General features: G+C 38.9%; 2 protein-coding genes across 6 annotated transcripts in view; both read right to left on the bottom strand.

Moving 5' to 3' along the window:
* The window catches only part of schip1 (schwannomin interacting protein 1), a 253,101-nt gene extending 248,814 nt beyond the window's left edge, over positions 1 to 4,287 (bottom strand). For 2 of the 3 annotated variants that reach the window (XM_015361001.2, XM_015360999.2), the window contains exons 1-2: positions 4,196 to 4,287; positions 961 to 1,051 (exon numbers count right to left, since the gene is read on the bottom strand). In XM_015361001.2, coding sequence (XP_015216487.1) covers positions 961 to 1,051; positions 4,196 to 4,272 — 168 coding nt within the window. In that variant the 5' untranslated portion in view covers positions 4,273 to 4,287. Of the gene's footprint in view, positions 1 to 960; positions 1,052 to 1,287; positions 1,533 to 4,195 lie in introns of those variants that run through there. The other variant, XM_015361000.2, reaches the window with a different exon arrangement.
* Positions 4,288 to 6,127: 1,840 nt separating this feature from the next.
* mfsd1 (major facilitator superfamily domain containing 1) lies at positions 6,128 to 19,051 on the bottom strand. 3 transcript variants are annotated; one of them, XM_069197736.1, is made up of 17 exons: positions 18,843 to 19,051; positions 17,199 to 17,251; positions 14,686 to 14,798; positions 14,014 to 14,056; positions 13,684 to 13,751; positions 13,487 to 13,595; positions 12,836 to 12,938; positions 11,861 to 11,959; positions 11,273 to 11,384; positions 10,802 to 10,858; positions 10,433 to 10,589; positions 9,879 to 9,976; positions 9,550 to 9,662; positions 9,279 to 9,326; positions 9,133 to 9,193; positions 7,541 to 7,652; positions 6,128 to 7,172 (listed from the first exon to the last, which is right to left on the bottom strand). In XM_069197736.1, exons 1-17 carry the CDS (start codon positions 19,021 to 19,023, stop codon positions 7,113 to 7,115), a joined length of 1,587 nt encoding a protein of 528 aa, XP_069053837.1. In that variant the 5' UTR covers positions 19,024 to 19,051; the 3' UTR covers positions 6,128 to 7,112. The 3 variants fall into 3 exon arrangements, with proteins under 3 accessions (XP_069053837.1, XP_015216457.1, XP_006637674.1); XM_015360971.2 differs by having other exon boundaries at positions 6,128 to 7,149; positions 18,843 to 19,050; XM_006637611.3 differs by lacking the exons at positions 6,128 to 7,172; positions 7,541 to 7,652 and adding an exon at positions 7,805 to 8,513 and having other exon boundaries at positions 18,843 to 19,050.
* Positions 19,052 to 19,860: the final 809 nt, after the last annotated feature.

Consider the following 19,860-nt stretch of genomic DNA (forward strand, 5'->3'; position numbering starts at 1 on the left):
TCTAAAATACACTCGTTTCCTTTATTAATATGACCAAATATACGATTTCATTGTAAATTTGTTTTAAGACATCGGCACTGTGTCCTGACTGTCCATTTGCATGTGTAGCCACGTACTAAGCCAGGAGTGACTCCCTTTTCTGTTATACCGAAACTAACAACGAAATTCGCTGGACAGAAGAAACACCGTGCATATTTTTTTTTAAATGTCATGCAGACATACTGTATGGGCATGCTATAATAAAATATCCAGGTAACTCAATGAATGCTCTTTCCCTCCAAGAAATCCTCAAAAGCTACACGCTGACACATGCAGCAAAAACCTTCCGTGTCCGAAAACTAAACTTATGTTGTACACTTTCTTTCACGTTGGTCTAAGTTTATTAACATAAGTACAGGAGCAAATATATTCTCAGACAAAAATGATCGCCTCTCCCGCCCGCAGGCCAGGAAAAATTAAGAAACACGTAACAGGTCGACACCAGCAATATATTCCTGTTATATCGCCTAGGTAAAGCTTATCTAGAAAGCAAGAAAATAAAAGGGAACAGCAGAAATCATCATTCATAATTTTAACGCATTTCTCAACTAGTTTCGAACTGCGTGTGTCACCAGATCAGGACCAGATAGCGCCAAAGGTTTTGCTATGGCACTTTAGAGATGTTCTTCAGTCGATGATATTTGGATTTCGATCGATTACAGAGATTGATTCTGTCTTATTCATCAGGTTCTCATTTAAATCAACCAAGAGGTATGAGTGAAAGGATTTTAGCCCCCAAATTATACTGAATAACGGTATTCCCCAAAACCAGAACTTGAGACAATAGGCACGATTTCATAAACTCATCCGACACCCCTAAAAAGGCTAGATACTTATTTCACTAGTTCCCAATTATCTGCCTTAATTCAACTTGATTTATCTAACCTTAATGAAATCTAACAGATCGAAAGATTCATTTACCTGATTGATGCAGAGAGAAAGGAGTCTCGTCTCACTAGTCGGTGTTAATGTAGAAATGTTGATTTTATCGCCGGCCCCTTGATAAATACTCCTGCAACAAGAACCAAAGTTGATGGAATGAATCATTATATACAGTATGTATATGTGAGCTGCATGGATGTCCAGTCCAAAAACGTAAGCGTGGAATTAACAAGAAACAAGTGTTGAAAGTAAAGTAAAATCTATTAATACCATATAATTATTAATTAATTATTATCCATGCAAGGTCCATGTTGTGTCCATCCAAAACTTCCTCATGCCCGAACACAATATACTGTATAAAATTACCTTAATACTTGGTCTACTTGAGTACTGACCGATGCGGTCGTTTTCAGCATCCTAGGAACGTGAGCGCTCAATTCGAGAATACTTAGGAGCAAATAGCCTCACATTCAGCGTCCCCACACCGAAAGTGTTCCCGGAGCCAATGAGATGTTTAGTTCGTGCATGATTTATACTGTTGGTCGCCCATACTAGAGTCATTTAGTCCAATAATCAACATCCATCACTAGCCCTTAGTTCCACATTTTGCAGCGCGAGCGAGAAATACCGGTTCTCCAGACAACAAATTAGAAGCCTCCAGCGTGTAGCCTGTGGTACGCCTACAGCGACTCCCAAGAAATGTTGGCACGTAGCACGAATGTTTGCGATACGAAGGTGATTGAACATCATTAAGTGACAGTTTTCATTAAGCTGAGCACCGGGGTCCTGTCTAGAAACACATTACAGATGTACACAGCCCTCTGCTGCTGCATAAATCCATTCAGGTTTCTTTGGGTTGTTAACTGACATTTGGGTAAAATTTTGAGAAAAGTAAAGCAATGTTAAAAATAAGTAAAAAGATTAACCAGGCTGCTATGTTTAAGTCGTGTAGTTTTACATATTTTATTCTCATGTTCCGAAATGCTATGCTTAGCATCTACGGTGCAAGCACTCCTCGGACACTTTTATCTAAAAAATCATTAGTCACGTATGGTTTAATCTAAGGCCACCCCTTTGCAAACTAAGTCATCAAGCAAAAAAAAAAAGTGAGAAAAAAAAGCTCAAAACTAAAATGATGGGTTGGGATTTTTATCAGTTTAACAACAAAAGGGTTTTATATTGGAAGATACGCAAGAATTATCTGGTGTAACAGTTCTCACATTAAACAATAAAGATAAGAAATAAAAATATTACTCCCACCCCGTCCCAAGATATTATAGTCCGAGTTGTACACTATTTCATTTCAACTTAACTCAAATGTAAACAGTTTAACCTGAAGTTAACCGAATTCGCGTTATACAGTAGCATGTACTCCGGTTTCATCCCACAGTTCACAAACATACCGTACTGGCAGGTTAATCGGTTTCTGGGACATTTGGCACTGGTGTGAGTGGGTGCGTGTCAGTGTCTTTGTGTCTGCCCTGCGATGGATTGGTGTCCTGTCCCGTCCAGGGGGGAGCCTGTCTTGCCGAGACGGACTCCGGCTCTCTCAGGAGCCTGTACTAGAAGAAGAGGTCAGAAAACGGGTGGACAAGAATCGTTTAATGTCTGTCTTTAAAGGCAACCAATTGGCAGGTTGTGTATCCTTAATCACCTGAGAACCTGCTCAACCGTCGCATTTGTGCGTGAGGACGAGAATGCACCGAATGCCAGCACTATATAGTGTTGCTTACGTTGAACACTACAGAAATCACACTGTCATACAGTATACGCGATCAGGATTGCCGTAGTTTGTGCCCACTGGCTGTTGTCCTGTTCATGTCACTTACACCCTCTTGTACAGTATGTGGCGTTTGCTCCTCTCACTGAAGAATCGCCATACCACAGTCCGTATACAGTAGGTACTCCTCAGATCGAAGTGTGGTTATCACGTTTCTTAAACGCGGATCCTTTTCCAGTACTGTAATGGCACGGGGAGCAGCGGAATTGGAGACAGGGCCACAGTACTATGCTGTCAGCTACAGCAGTAGCAGTAACACCTGGACGGGGCGCATTCCTCTGCCAACTAGTGCTGGCCACAAATTACTGTATATCCACGAAAAAATGTCTTCTCAATTCCGGTGGCTTGGTGTTGGCAAGTTTCCTTTGGGTGCAATGGTGCACAAAATACGATGCGACTGTACATTTGAGAAATTTGGCGTTGGTCAAAATAGAACCATAGTCAAGACATAACGCAATGCTGTAATTTGTTATTTCTATGGAGAACCCGATTTTGCCATTTCATTCAAGTGAAGGCGACCACTCATGTCAGTCATCTTCAAGAACCTTCATTTTCCTTTTCTAGATTTGAATTTCTCGTTCGGCAAGCCCGTGTGGTCATGGTACAGCGGTTTCTGAAAGGTCTTTAGCATCCTAACCTCGTCAAGGTGGATCCCTTGAACGAATTCATTTCTAAACTTTCATGGGGTTCCACGTCACAAGTGGAGAAGTTGGCGAGTCCCTTTTCTGGTGTGGATTTTTTCCGTTTTTTTAACTTGACGCCGGTTTTCAAACTTTATTTTCATATGCGCTCAGTGAGGCTGGACTTAAATAAAACCCCGCAACGTTTAAAACAAACAAGGGAAGCACTGCGTTGCTTTATTTAAAAATAAGGCGTTACTTGCACAGTACAAATAACCTGATATAAAAATCAAAGAGAACCGGTAACAACCTGCATACAGTACGTCGCTGTAGCTGCGATAACATTGGAATCATAACCATCTGGATACAATTCCAAGCGTTATTAGACTTTGGCAGAAAGCTGGAATTTAAACCAATTTTTCCTTTTTTTTTTAAAGTTGAATGGTGAAGCCAGAGACGTGGACATGAATACTATAGGAAAAGCTTCAAGAAGAAATAACGCTATCTTTCAATAAGTGTATATGTACTGTATAAGTTTAAAACAATGACCGGGAATAATTCTCTCTTCTTGGCTTTAAATTCGACTAATGGAACATATTGCCCGGTGTCAGAGGCTTATAAACAATATCTCCTTCCTCTCACGTACTGTGTGGTGCTTGTTTTTGGACTGGCTTTAAATGGAACTCTGCTCTGGCAGATTTTTTGCAGAACGAAAACCTGGACCTGCTCGGTGATTTACTTAGTGAATTTAGCGGTGGCCGACCTCCTGTATGTCCTGTCTTTGCCTCTGCTGATTGTGAGCTACGCTATGGACGACGTCTGGGTGTTCGGCGATTTTGCTTGTAAGGCGGTGCGTTTCTTTTTTTACACTAACCTGTACTGCAGCATCAACTTCTTGATGTGCATCAGCGTCCACCGCTTCCTGGGAGTGTGCTTTCCTTTGAGGTCCATGCCTTACCGGACGAAAAAACTCGCAATTCTCGCCTCAGCAGCAACCTGGATCTTTGTGACTACAGAGCTCTTACCGACGGTTGTCTTTGCCCGTTCAGGCGTTATTAACAACATGACTGTGTGCTATGACTTGACCAGCCCCGATAACTTCCAGGCATACTTCCCCTACGGTGTGGTTCTGACCATCACGGGTTTTCTGATACCCTTCCTCATCATATGCGCTTGCAACTGTTTAATGATTAAGACATTATGGAGGGCTGAAGAAAAAATTAACGTTGGAAAGGAAATCCGCCGAAAATCTGTTCGGACCATCACGGTGGTATCCCTCCTTTTTGTGCTTTGTTTTGTGCCTTTTCACATTACCCGCATGATCTACTTAATCGTTCGTGTGGACTTCACTGAAGATTGCACTGTTCTTAATTTTGTCATGCTTTCGTATAAAATCTGGAGACCGATCGTGAGTTTTAACAGCTGCATCAATCCGATTCTTTATTTTACATCGACAGACAGCCAGAGAGGTCGCCTTCTTGCTCAGCTAGGCAGAAATAAAGTACACCCGGCTGTCAAAAGTAATAAGCCAGCCCAAGGCAACAACAAACCGGAAATAAGAACTTCGGGAGAGAAGCACACAAAACATTAGACACCTGTCGGATTTTGTTGCCAAGAACACATGGACTGCAAATCAGAGATAAAGGCAACCAAGCAAACAGAGTGGACACTGTGAAACGACAGGCAGAGATGGAAGTACTAGATTATTAAAATGCTTTAAATTGACTGGAAAAAATGGCTTGCATGAACAGATTTTCTTTGCTATTCAATTAGAGGATAGTCAGGTCAACACCGAGTACAGTTGGATGTAAAGAATTCAGCTTTCGAAAATAAAGACGGGGGTGAACACGGTTTTATCAGGACACTTCAGCAACCAAAAATAATTCTGATAATGTCTTGCTTTATGCTTTATTTCACGCGCTCTGGAGAGTTTATCCAGTTTTAAATGGGAGCTGCAGTCCCAACTTCTCAGACCGGTTATTAAATCTTGGTAACTAAACAATTGACGGTAACACAATTTTAAAAATTCCGAATTAAACACAAAACTCTGAACTTTGTTGAAGTACTGTATAGTTGCCATTTTATTGCAAATCCATGATCTCTTCATGGGTGAGAGCCAGAGTTTGCGAGAAATCACAAGGTGATATACCCCTTCCTGCTCACTAGTCACTCTACACTAGTAAAAACTAATGTAATGTGATGTACAGGTGAACATATACACCCTGCACAGCAGACACATCACCACAAATGTTCCAACGTGATCCGCAGAGTTAAGCGAAACATGAAATTTAGTCTATTTTGTGATGTAAATTGGAGGCTTTACACGTTACTGTGTACATTTCATTGTGGTTTGATACACACTCGTCGATGCCAATTCGAACCCCAAAATATTGAAGTAGCGACGCAGTTCCTTTTTAATGTCCTGAAAGGAATTTCTGAATTGTATAAGATGCTTCCTCAAAGCAGACTTGCAATAGTTTTCCAAGTTAAATACATGACAAAAGCCATTATTTAGGCTTTGTCTTTTGCAGGCAAAATTTAATGGGGAAAGGGTGACTTTGATAATCTTGTTCAGAGAAAATTACACTGCATAAGCTTTTTTTGGTGTTTGAATATTTAAGTATAAACAGTTGTACTGCAGTTTTATTAGAACCTTCTGAGCCATCCTATTAAAATAATGCACAGGAGTACTTCAAACAAATCAGTGTACTAGACTTATTTGCCATTTCTGCAATTAAGATCAGTTATAAAATTTGGCCTTGCAAAACTAGCGTTGTTACATGTATAAAGTCAACTTGACAGCAACGGCAGTATGAAGAAACTTTATTTGAAGCTTGGGAATAATGGACCAGAATGACAAATTTGCATGTACAAAAAATATTCTTCTCATGAATTAAAGCAAATTTCATACTCCAAAAAACACAGCCTACTGATGTTTACATTCCTTTAAATGAACGGGCTTTCCGATACCAATCAACATTTAAAAAAAACATGCAGAGGTATGGGATTCAGCTAATATTCAAGTATGTTTAGCACTACTGACAGTAAGGATACCTAAAATAAAATTATCAGAACTTCATGTGTTGGGAGTGTATTGCAGTAAGTAAACAATTAAAATTCATTTACAGTGTCAATATCTTAGTGAAGCTGAATCCAAGTAGGACAGGTTGATTCACACACTGGATAATGTATGGTCACACTTCAAGACTTGAGATGCATAACAAATGTTACCTAGATATACTGTAAGTATGTTTGCAAACAGTCTAGGTTTAAGCCAAAAAAAGCAATGCCTTTGAGTTTGTAACTCATCTTTACCGAAGACCATGCACAACTGCAGTATTGAAGAGTTTCATCTTGCATAGGTGCTTTTCACGCTTGCCATCCTTATGCTTATAAATTCAAAATATTTTTTTTTTGAAAGCAAACTAATGACACAAATACATTAATTAACCCATACGTCCAAGGCCAAATTATCTGCTGTAGACAATTTGAACAAAGTTATCACAGTGTAAATGAAGAAATATTAACCTAAATGTAAAAAAGTACAATCAATCACTTATGGGTTATTAAAAAAGCACCCACAAGAAAAAAAAAATATTCTACAGATCACAGGGTTTTTAAAATCTCACCTTTAAGGTGCATCACAGAAGAATAATTCCCAAAACACCAAGTTACAGTAAACACAGTACAGAATGAAATTTTCTGATCAGGACTTCAATCCAAGCCTCCTTTCAAAGACTTTGGCTTAGGTAGTTGTAAAAGTAACAACTATTTAAGGACACTCCTGTGTGCTAATGAAGACAGGTGGGTACAATAGTGGTCAGGCAGCTGCAGACAAAAACCAAAAATGACTAAGAACACTACAGCTGAAGAAATTTAAAACAAGGAAGGGGGGGTAGGAGACATCACAAATTAGTGCTCAATTTTAAAGATGTATAAAAAGGATCAAATTTACATTTTAAAAAGTCTTCCAAGCCAATCCAGCAGTAAATGTAGGCGTTACTTTTTGTCTAAGTAAGCCTGTGCTGGAAAACCTATACAATAGAGACCCCTGCAGCTGTTGTACATCTACACCCTTGCAGTGAAGTCAAGGAGAAATGTGGTTCCTGCGGTCAACACCAACTCTGTTCCGAGCAACCACTGCCAGAATGCTGAACACAAAAAAATTGCTTTTTCAAAGAAGTCTACCAAGCTGTCACAGTTATCACTAAATGCTTACCTGTGCACCAAGCCTGGAAAGATAACGGTTTCTCAGTCCAAAAGCTGACATGGGCTTCAATCGGGCTAAGTCCTCATCTTTCTGCTGGTGCACGTGCACTCTTTTCTCAGTTCTGAAAAGATAGGAATTGCATTCAAAACCAGAATATTTATCTATATATTTCCAAGAGTAATTAGCTAAGGGAAAAATCTTATGGACAGGAGCATTCAATAGTTCATTACAAATGTTTCCCCATGTTAGTCAAAACAAACAAGACAAACTGAATAGGAAACAAAACGTTTATTTTACTTCATGAATACACTGCAGAAGTACAAAGATTACATACGCAGCAGGATTTGATCTCATGTGGACGCGAGTGCCCAGCAGGGTCACAGATGTCAGACTGAAAGAAGCTTCAGGATACTCATCCTTCTCAAAATTACATTAGTAAAAGAATGCGAGCATTAAGGAAATGTAAAATCTGTTAAACCAAAGTGCACTGGTCCAGAAGCTGCTCTGCAGACTACAATTTAAAAAGATTTTCGAGGCAACATTTGCTATAGTGACGCATTTCTGTAACATTAAATGTAGCAGCCTTTAAAACACATTGAAGCAGCAATACAAAAATTACTCTTATAATGCTCTAAATTTGAAATGCTATATAAATCTGATTTTATATTCAAACGAATATATACAGAGTGAAAATTTTGCAAAAACCTTTACAGTAAAAAACACCATTTGATTATGTACACGCTTCACATGAATAGACTAATGTTAAAAGGTAATTTACCCCCATATACCATCACCTTAAACACAAAAGCCTACAGAATTTCTGTAGTATTATTTCAGTCACACACAGGTTAGCTGTAGAAAATGATTGTGTCAGTGTTTGTGGTAATGCCCAAGGTGAGAATGTAATTGAGAATTGATTCTTCAGCTTGAGGACTTGGTGACCACTGGAAGTTTACTTCAGGATGCTACCCAATATCCTCACCTGTAAGACATTACAGTATAGTGAAAGTTATTCGAGAAAATTTGTGAGTGCGGAAAGCATGCAGGTTAGACAAAATGAGGCAAGCACTGCCATGTGTTACAAAATATTTAGGGATCACACAGGCACACAATGGTCAAAGACAAGTTGTCAAAACAGTGAAGTGGGATAAAAACCAAAACAGAATGGCAACAATATTCCAACTCTGACTAATGTTGTGCAGAACCCCAGAGCATCCTGAACTCAGTTTACTTGTATTTAGTGAAAGGAAAGAACAAAACACTTGAAAAACCTCACACCATTTTAAAACACCCTCCCAGCTGTGTTGTGTTTGAAAAACTTTTTTAGCAAAGTATAAGGATCAATAGCAGAAAAACAGATGTTTGAGAACCATTGCTATAAAATGCTAAGCCTACAAGTCAAACATATGCCGTGTACTCATGCCAGATTATCCTAGCAATAGTGACTGATTAACTGTGCCTTTGAACAAGTGCAAAAAGATCGATAATCCCAGAGTTTATGGTCACAGGCAAAGTGGGGGTACTTGAAAAGTTTAAACTATCAACACAGACCTTCTTACTTTACTACAAGATTTCAACTCAACCTCATGCTTTCTACTTACTCAGCTGCCGAAACCTCTTTAAGTTTTCCTCTCTGGGATGCTGATAGATTAAGTTCTCCTCCTAGAATTAAAAAATATATATTTTAAACCATAATCACAGTGATAAAGAAGACATAAAATGCTTGTGTCAAGCTTCACTGTCTTACCTCTGAGAAAATCTACGAAGTACAGTACCACCACAGCTATCAATGCCACTAAAAAGAGGAGAGAAGAATTCAACAGTGACCTTTGCAATTGCTCTGTAAAAGACATTCCAATTAGACATTAGAGCAGAAAATGTGTTCCATCTAACCACTCTACATATTACAGAAAAGTAATTCTACATTTTTGAATGTAGAAAACCTTAAAATTCCACAGTGCCATAGTTCCATATGGCTCCATATGGAACTATTCCATAGTTCATTCCACAGTGCTTACAACAAACGCAGGAACTGAAGAAGACTTCAAGAAACAAATATCCCCGACTGTCCAGTATGGATCCAGCAGCAATAGAAATTAGGGCAAGTCCTAAATTCTGGATGGACTGCATGCTGAAAAGAGAGGAACAGAAGTGAAAAGTTATTGCCATCTTCTGTACTGAATCTCAATGGTAAATAAGAACAAATCAACCGATAACTGTTATTCCAGCTTCAATTAAGCAAAACATATAACCATGCTTGTTTTTATGTTCAGCTCTAATAGAAAAGGCAGACAGTTTTAAATGCTGTGCTGCATCTCCATATGTTCACTTCATCTGAATCACTTACAAGCCATAGGCAGTTCCCAGTTGATGTTCTGGAACAACAAAAGCCACCATTGGCCACAATGCGCAAGCAAGAAGTGAATACGACAGTCCCAGTAAACACTAAGAGAGAAGGGAGAACAAAAACGAACATTTGCAAGTCACCGCTTAAGAAGAAAAACAAAAAATGTCTCTGGCATTTACCAATTAGTGAAGATTAAAACCTTTAAAATTTTCCGATCTGTAATTTTAATAACCAGGGCAACCTCACTAAGTACAGCACCACATTCCCAAGTCTTTTGACATATTGCTTTGCCAATATCACTAAAATCCTAGAAGAAAACCACTTCTTAATCCCTATAATACCAATGTTTACATACTGAAGGCAGTGTCACTAATATTTCATGGCAAAATAAACACTCAATGATCTGCAACATCTTTTCAACATGCATAGAAGGTCAACGAGTTTATGCCAGCAGATGCTTTTGTTTAATGAGGCACTACACTTAATACATACTGTACATGTCTCCGACACCACACTGCAGCTATTCTGCATGAACAAATGTCAGGAAGTGTTACCATTGCTATCCAGGGGTTCCAGAAGGTAAAAGCAAGCATCAGATGTGCCGCAAGAGTGGTCAATACAGCGCACAGAACCCAGATCACATTCTTCCCAACTCTGTCCACCAAAAACCCCAAAATGGGAGATGCAGGGGCTGAGATGATGTATACAATGCTGTGGAAAAATTAAAGCCAGGAATCATTACTTGTTCAAAAAACAGACAAATTAACTCTAATGAAGCAAAGACTAGTTTGTGAGAGGTCAACACCACCACACTGAACCTTGCTGCATGCCAAATGAGGCCCAGATTTTTATTAAAATGCTCCAAATGAGGTATATTTTACCAATATACATTAACACAGATGTAGTCTAGAATGGGAACTTGCCTGTTAATTGCTCTGGCTTGAGCTGGAGAAAAGTTGAACTTTTCAATGAAGAAGACCCTAAGAAAAAATGTTAGAAAATCTATTGAAATTGGGCTGGACAAATGACTATTCAAAATCTAATTGGTATATGAATGGGATATAAATAGGCTTGACTACATTAACTTACAGATATAAATTGATTTATCCTGTTGAAAGCAACTCTAATTACTGCTTTCTATTAGTATTCTACAGAAGCTTAAAGCTGGAACCTAGTTCTGAATATCCTTTTCATTTATCAAATTAATTTAACAAAAGTCCTTCATCACTAGGTTGCTACGTAATATCAGTAGGAGCTGCCTCTGTTCACTATCACGAAAACAAAATGGCAGATGTCTTCTGTCCAAGCTTTATCTGTCAAAATTCAAATAGTACTTTTTCCATTAAACACAGCTGTTTAGTTTATGCTATTTCTAAAGTTTTGTGTACACTTACTGGCCAAGTCCAATGAATGGAAAGACTGCTACATAATAACCAACACATATCAGGAAAATGAGCCACAGGGAAAGTGAGAAATCTTTCACATCTGTCAGCTTAATAACTTCACCTAAAGAAAAAACAGAAACAACCTGAGGCTTTACCAAGAAAACATTTCAAGCATTCTTAAAAAAAAAATACCAACTCTAATCATGAGAAATCCTGGACTACCTAATATTAAGTGCAGGGAACCTGCAAGAAGATGTACAAATTCAGACTGCAGTTAATTTATGAAGACATGTTCTGCACATAATATATGCAATAAAACATATTGTTGATAACTTCAGATTAAAGGTTAAGTATAAGGCACCACACCAAGTGGGGACATTCTGAGAACAATATGGTTCATGAGGCTCTGACTAGCATTCCAATATTTGTCCTGTCTGTATTCACCCGACTATTATTCCGTAAACTGTGACCATCAAGATGAAGGAACTTGGGCTTTCCAGCTCTCAAAGCCGAGACCAAGAAACTTCTAGAGTAGCTGATCATTGCTGTCATGTGAAAAACCACAGTTCCGACTCTTTGTTAAAGAACAGGACTCACCGGTTTTACCCTGCTCTTTGTTTAAGATTCTCTCGGCTCTCTTGTCTAGGTAACCCAGGATCAGTGCACAAATTAAAGAAAAAATACAAGTGGCAGAACCTAAAAAATAAAGAGCAGCATAGGTCAATCTAAAGGCAAGAAATCACTTAATTTTTTCATTTCTGGTCACTCACAGAAGGACAGGAAATAAGTCAAGTATGACAATACCTGGACCATGCAGAAAGTATCAACAGAACTATGCAATGCCATTTCTTGACCTGACATCTGCATCATAGCAGTATGTTAGTACTGTATCTCTCATTAGAAGTGAAACCTTACACAGCAGTAGGTCTTGAAAAAAGTTGAATACATCAAAAAACAATATCTGTACTGGAGTGAGAAAATTTCAGGTTGCAAGCTAATTACAATTAAAAATGTTGATTGAGTCGAATTTCAAAAACTAAGAATGATCATTGTCATATTCAACAATGTAAGGATTATCTAAGGTTCCTATAACAAAGTGTATTACTTACAGGTACTGGACTAAAATGTACTTTCAGGTTTCCTTTACATCTATAAAAACATAAAGCCTTTGAAACCCTAACCCACCATCAGTGCTGGTATTTAGTCACATGCAGCCAAGGAAATGGAAGCTGAACTGTATTGCAAAATGAAACTGCTTACGACAATTTGTCCAGAACATGTACATATAAACGGGATAAAGTTACAAAAACTTGGCAATGCCGATACAACAATGACACAGTGTTACTCTATTTGACTAGACTAAGGATTTTTTTTTGAGCACCCAACCAAAACGCAAGGCCTGCAGCTTAAAATTTAGCAGCTTAAGATCCCCCTTTCAAAAGATTTTAACTTAGGCATTTCTGGATTATTTGACAATAGGACTATTGAAACCATTCTTGCCCAAAAAAAGCAAAAGAAGTTCAGAAAAGATCATGAAGCTCCATTAGCCAGCAACAGACTGGGTGGGCCCACCTATCATCAGAGTAATGCCCAGTGTGGTGTGGCCTGAAGATCCCACCAGGGCCGCTATCCTCGAGTAGATCCATCCCATGATGTTCATGTTTACCGTGCTGCCCTAGAGGTCAAACGACAGGAACTTTTCAGACACCTGACTAATTAAGCACAATTAAACATTATGGTGAAAGCACACTGCAAAACTATCTTAAAAAAGATGACTTATAACCCTCATTTTCTAACACATTTTGTGAAGTATAAAGCTATGCAAATCACAGAACGCAATTTTACCAAGATGCCTGAAAGCTGCAGGTTTATCCTCTTCAACTGTATCACATGCTGACATGCATGCATTACTGATGACAATTTTATTATATCTCAAAGATTATAATGTTTTTATTATAGTATTTTAAAGGACAATTTATTGAGACAGTGGAAAATCTCATTTCCCAAGGTGCCCTAGGGGGAAATCGCATGACTATATTTCCACGTCATATCATACATAACATCTATCGCGCAAGATGAACATGAAAATTCCAGCATTCTTTGTGCATGCAGTGGGATGTGAAATTAAGATCTACCCGTCTTCGTTTTAGAACAAAAATCAATTTACTTGCATTCTATCCCTCAGTCTTAGGATATAAACATTTTTCTTCCTAGTCCACTTACTAGTCGTGCCATGCTTAACTGGAGACCGAAGACCAAGTTCAGCTCCTTTCCTTTAAACCAGCTGACAGCATACGTGTTCTGAGCAACAGCCAGGGACTCGCCACCAATCCTGAACAACCAAAATAAGAGCAAAACTATATTTGCATAGTGTGGGAATGGATATGATACGTCATAGTACATTTGAAGGAGACACTTACCCAAACACAAACCTTCCAAGTTCCATCAACCAAAAGGCATTACATAATGCACCTGCTGCAAAAATAACCTAGGGATGATTTGGACAATTCATATCAAAAGTCAAGCAACAGTAAAAACTGTTAAAAAGTTAAAAAAACAAATACGCATCTTCTGGATAATATTTAAAAGGAAGGGTTTTATAATCCTAACATTGTTCAAAATCAATAAAAGCCAAACATGGTTTTAATTTTGTAAATTACACATTATGACATCTTTGAGAAATATTGAAACTTCATCGATAGAGGATTAATCTTACTCTTTAGCTGGAGAAAAATATCACAAGTACTTACCTGTCCAAAGCAGACGAAGAGACTAAAGATTATTGTACCTAACCTGAAAAGGACACATTAAGGAGGAAAAGTTTTACTGTGCAAAAAATGAAAAAAATATATATTTTACAGAAAGAAGAGGCAAGGCTCATTCCAAGCCTCTTATATAGTGATGTAAATCAAACTGTTACCCTGTTCGCTTAATTTAACCTCTTCTCTGTGCAATATGCTAGACCAGCAGCCTGGACACTTGCTGTGTGGCTCAGTTCTGGGGACTGTGCAACATAAGAGATTTGAATCTTATTCAGAGGCACACTGCAATAGCAATAGCCCCACTATGGTGGTGTTAATCTATGCTGAACGGGGTCATGTTGAATTCTCCTGCAGCGGGAGGCCAGCCTTAAGCCATGGTGGAATTCCCCACTGTTTCCGGTTCGCGGCTGGGAGGAGTCAGAAGCATGGTGACTGAAACCCCCCAGGCTAAAAGCTGCAATCACCATCAATAGATGAGAATATTATAACCAACTTTTACAGGAAAGTTATTCAGGGCATATAAGGCTGGAGACGATTCAAAATATCATTTTGAATTCAGTCCTTTGTGCAAATTATACAAAACATCACCGTTCTTTTTTTTATATGGTCTGAGCGCATTGAGATTCACTCTGAAAACATGCATTGAACCTCAGCACCTACCTGATACCGAAAACCCTGTCCAACAAAAAGCCTCCAAAGAAGCAGAGCACAACATTCGGCCAGGAATACCATGCATACAACTGCATGAACTTAGAAGTGTTGAGTTGCATATCCTGCCAGGAAGATAAATGAATACCATATCAAAACAAAATTACTTAAGACGTATAAAGCATCATAATTTGAAAACCTCGTGGTTGCTGAAATCAGAATTGACCGCTTTAGTTCTTAAAGTAGATCAAAACATCTCAATCATGAGTTACCAAGCACTCACAGGCCCTAACAATCACAAGAGAAGTATCGTGGAGATGTAAACATGGACTAAGCTATTACACCTAATTAATGGATTATCCTGTTTTATAAAGCTTGAGTACATGCATCTGCAACTTGACAGAGCATTAAAGAGACCAAGGTAAAAATGCAGTACAGGATATACAATCTACAAGTCAATGAAAATAATCTGGAGCATGGTTGGAGACTGGTTGATTGATTTAGAACACTTCTGGTGTTCTTTGTAATGGGTAACAGCATTCCACTAACTAGGACATCTACTTCTCCACTGAACTACTCACTCATCACACATGGACAACCTGAAGTGCAAAGACAATGCACATTAATGAACCCAATATGGCAGAACACCTGAATGTTAATATACGTTTAAGAAACACTTCACAATTTAGTTAGGCTAGATTGTGCAAACCCAGCATGGAATGTACCCAGAACACCAGGGATAAACTGTGGAGATGAGGGTAAAATGAAAGGGCAATATGCTTGGTTACCATAAAAGGTGTCTGTAGAAAAGGTAGGATGCTCATTTAACAAAATTAATGTTGACCCGATTAAAAGCAAAGACTTCGGCAGAACAAATCTGTAAATCTGATGATCAGAGAATGTCGGCTAATGTTAGCACATATAACAGTATAATGGAGAACTAAGCTAAATTTCCACCTCTATTATTCAGGTACTTGGAGGAACCCATTTCTGCTTGTGCAAATACAGCAGAAGCTGTCAAGTCCATCAAACTCAAATGATTCTTTTATCCTTTTTAGTGTTAGCTGAATTACATGGATCAGAACAGTTAAAAAGAAAATGTGGCAACTGTGTAATCTTCTCCATGTGACTGTTTGCTTTGCTTTGACTTCCAGTCAGAACTAGAAGGGGTGAGTATGTTTAAACACTTTGTGGAACAAAAACGTTACGCCACAGACACTGGTCAGGTACTTGATTTTCTGCCAACAAACCTTAATGAAAAGTATAACATTTGATGGTCTATTGACTTTATTATAATCATATTGTCTGATATTTGCTTAAATAAAATTGGCATCAGTTCTTTTTTCAATAGGACAAAGCAAAATCTATTTAGAAATAAGGCTTGCCCCGAGAGACAGCAAATCTATTTAGGCCCTTTATACTATTTAATGTGGTTAAATAATTTTCTGAAAACAGCCTAAGTGAATGCTGGAGGGTTACATGAATGACAACACCCATGGTAACGATACCTGCAGTTTATACAATGAAATCCCATCCTATCAGCAGATGGGACTATAGATCAAGGCTACTCAATCTGCAATCTCCTGCAACCAGTTCTTTGCTCTATTGATCTAGCTAATTATCAATTAAATTAAGGAGTTAGTTGTAGCAAACGTCAGTAATGGAGTGGATTGGAGTTGCCCAGATTTACAGACTCAAGCAAATTGAATTAGCCAAAATGATTTAATTTCAATCTACAAAATATATTTGAAATCAACTAGGACCTTTAAAAACTTTACAGTCCAGAGTTTCTTTCCATACTCTGAACCAGGGATGGGGATAAATCAGCAAGTCCTCTGCCTTCCTTTCTAATTCGTATCTTAATTACTTGATGTTACTAATTACAAGGATAAGGTAACATTTTTGGGCTTCATCAGTGTAAATTAAGGGGTCTTAAATTCAGTTGCTGGAGGGTCTTGTTTCTTCTGGTGTTTGTGTTGACCTGAGTAGTCAATTAAACAACCTAATTATTTTCTGAATTAGATATATATAGGATTTTTCTCGAGGTCTTTACAATTGACTGCACAAGATATTCACTTCATTAAGGGAACAGTTACCTGTAATTAAGCTCAGAGCCTGAATAGAAGGTTTATAATTGTGCAGCTAATTAAATAGAGACCAACCATGTAACAAGAGAACGTGGCATGAACAAAAAAACAGAAGACACCACATCCTCCAGGAACTGAGTTATTGAAAAATACTCTGGCTCTCAGGGATTAGAGACACAATCGTGTTTCATATCAAGTGAAAAGTGACATCTTGGTCTTTGTCGGCTTTGAAAAACTTTAATTGAATTTAATACCATACAGCCAAAAACTTCAGAATAGAAAAAAAACATACCAATACAATACTGCTACCTTTATCACCCTTGTAAATACAACCACTCTCTCTACTTAGAACTCCTGTAATTTGCTAAATCCACACATATTCAACAACACTGGACATGGGCACAGAGAGGCAATTTCCCCCCCAATACAAAAACTTACCTGTATGACCTGAGTCTGAAGTGCTGCTGGATTATCATAGCAAAAGTAGCTACCTGCAAGAAAAAGGCTTGATCCGTCAGATTGTGCTCTTAATTTGAAGAGCAAAAAGGTCTATTCCTGACTGGCATTCTATATGAGAGGTGTTAGTGGGGCCAGCAGGGGGCGCTCATCCTGCGGTCCACGTGGGTCCTAATGCCCCAGTATAGTGACGGGGACATTATACTGTAAACAGGCGCCGTCCTTCGGATGAGACGTAAAACCGAGGACCTGACTGTGGTCATTAAAATCCCAGGGTCTCTCTCGAAAAGAGTAACCCGGCGTCCTGGCCAAATATCCCATTGGCCCTTACCAATCATGGCCTCCTAATAATCCCCATCTATGAATTGGCTTCATTACTCTGCTCTCCTCCCCACTGATAGCTGATGTGTGGTGAGCGTTCTGGCGCACTATGGCTGCCGTCGCATCATCCAGGTGGATGCTGCACATTGGTGGTGGTGGAGGGGAGTCCCCATTACCTGTAAAGCGCTTTGAGTGGAGTGTCCAGAAAACACTATATAAGTGTAAGCACTTAATAATATTATTATTATTATTATTATTATTATTAATAATAATAATATTATATTACTGAACTCGACTCCTCTCCTGAGATGAGGACAGGGCCATTTGAAAAGGGCACCCGTTATGAAACGCCACAGAGCACTTATGAGATGTGAAAGAAGGCTGCGCTTAGTGAAACTGCAGCCTAGTTTTACCACAAGAGCAGTGCACCTAGATTTGTGCAAGGTCAACAGTTGAGCTCTGCAGTTCTCCAGCCTACAATTTGTACGAAAGCACAGGAGTGCAGGTTTACTGGAACACCTTCACCAGGCTTTTTCTGCAGGGATGGATTCCCAAAGACTAAACACTTAAGCTCTCTCCAGCCATGCACAGGGCAAGAACAGCAGTGTCAACACCTCCTGCTTCACCAGCACAGCATTGGGGATTCACAACAGTCCAGTGTTTCACAATCCTGATCATTTTGGTTTACATTCCAGGTTTTCTTGGTTTCACTTTTGATTCCTTAATTAACTGAACCAAAGTGGTTGGATCTGTTTGTTTTGTGCTCCTTAAAGGCTGAAAAGGGTAAGGTGGCTTATGAATTTTTAAGAGGTACCTTAAACAATGAAGAGTACTCTGAGCCCCGTTGTATCTGCATAACAGTGTGCACGTTAATCACTTTAATGATAGGACTTGAAGGGCGGTGAGTCTGCACGGTTTTGTCGCGACTGCTTGTTGTCTTGTTTGTGAGCAGAGACTTAACACCTCCAACTTTTTTTACAGGGCAGAATAATACGTAAATTGGACTTAAATAAGCGTTTACCGTGTTAACAGGTTATTTTGCTGCCCACTTAAGTTTGCCATCGAAATTTACTGTTGTTATAATTACATTTTCAGTCAATCAAATTACCAGTTGTTTTATTTGTAAGCAAACTAGATTATCCAATCAGTGGACTTTAGCCCTTTAAACTCTCACGTCTCTCGTAAGCGTAATTTAACGCCTTAATTTTTAAAAAACTTAACATATCATGCAATGTATGTGATGTGTTGGGACTCAGACCAAAGTCTTAAGTCGCTTTCGAAACGAAAATCATACACCGGACTCACCGAATCCTAAAAAGCACATGAAGATCAGAACCACAATTCTGTGCAGTAGTGTGCTAGGATCACAGATAGACGGCATCCGTCTTCCTGGACCACTGCCATCTCTGTCATCAGAGAGGGAAGGATCTGCAACTTCAGAATTATCTTCATCTAGAAGACCCCTCCGCTCTTCCCTCTCCGCCATCTTTCACCTCCTATGGCGAACAGAAAGACACGATCAGTCATATGACCAGCCGGAACACGTGGCAGTCGTCCGCGCTCAGCTGACTTGGGTGAACGTGCTGCGGTGCAGTTCTGCAGTTAGCCCGCAGGAACATTTGTGGGGTTTGTGAAATTTTTCTGCAAAAAAAAAAAGAGGTTGTTTGCGCAGCGCGCCTCCACGGCCGTGTAAAACATTATTAAAAAATTCAAAGTTTATTCTTCGAAAGGCTGGCAAAATCAAAAGTAAGCTTGTTGTGTCTGAGTGTTCGCGTTTCAAACGGTAGCTCTCCGTTTATTTCTTTTACTACGTGAATAAGGCGAGTTGCCTCTTTTTCAAATATTTAATGCTTGTTAAAAGAATGTAGGATACAAACAACACCAAACGTGTGCTCGTGGCTGTTGGATCAGACTGGTTGCCAGTGTCCTAGTTAACAACTGAGCTAGCGACCTATTTCTTATTCTGGGATAACAATGCCCTTTCCCTTGTAATGTGCCAAATTCCCACAAATCAGGTTTAGAAACTGATTGTATTCGTTGTTCTGGCATGTTTTGCAGCTATTCAGTAATAGGTAAGAGGTTTTCCGCACTAAACAAATGCTTAAACACTTAAGTTATATGTACAAGAGAAGGTGCACAGGTGCTACACTAGTACCATTTGAACTAGTTTCTGTGGCAAAGATCTCGTAAAGACAGACCTTCCCTAGAATAAATTTCAGCAGAAGTTAGCAACAGCTTTTTAATGATCTGACATGAGCTGTTTTAAATTGTTCACCATTTAAGTTTTAGTATTTATCTAATAATTATGCAGCATTTTCTGTGA

Source organism: Lepisosteus oculatus, chromosome 13, assembly GCF_040954835.1.
Source record: "Lepisosteus oculatus isolate fLepOcu1 chromosome 13, fLepOcu1.hap2, whole genome shotgun sequence".
Taxonomy (NCBI): Eukaryota; Metazoa; Chordata; class Actinopteri; order Semionotiformes; family Lepisosteidae; genus Lepisosteus; species Lepisosteus oculatus.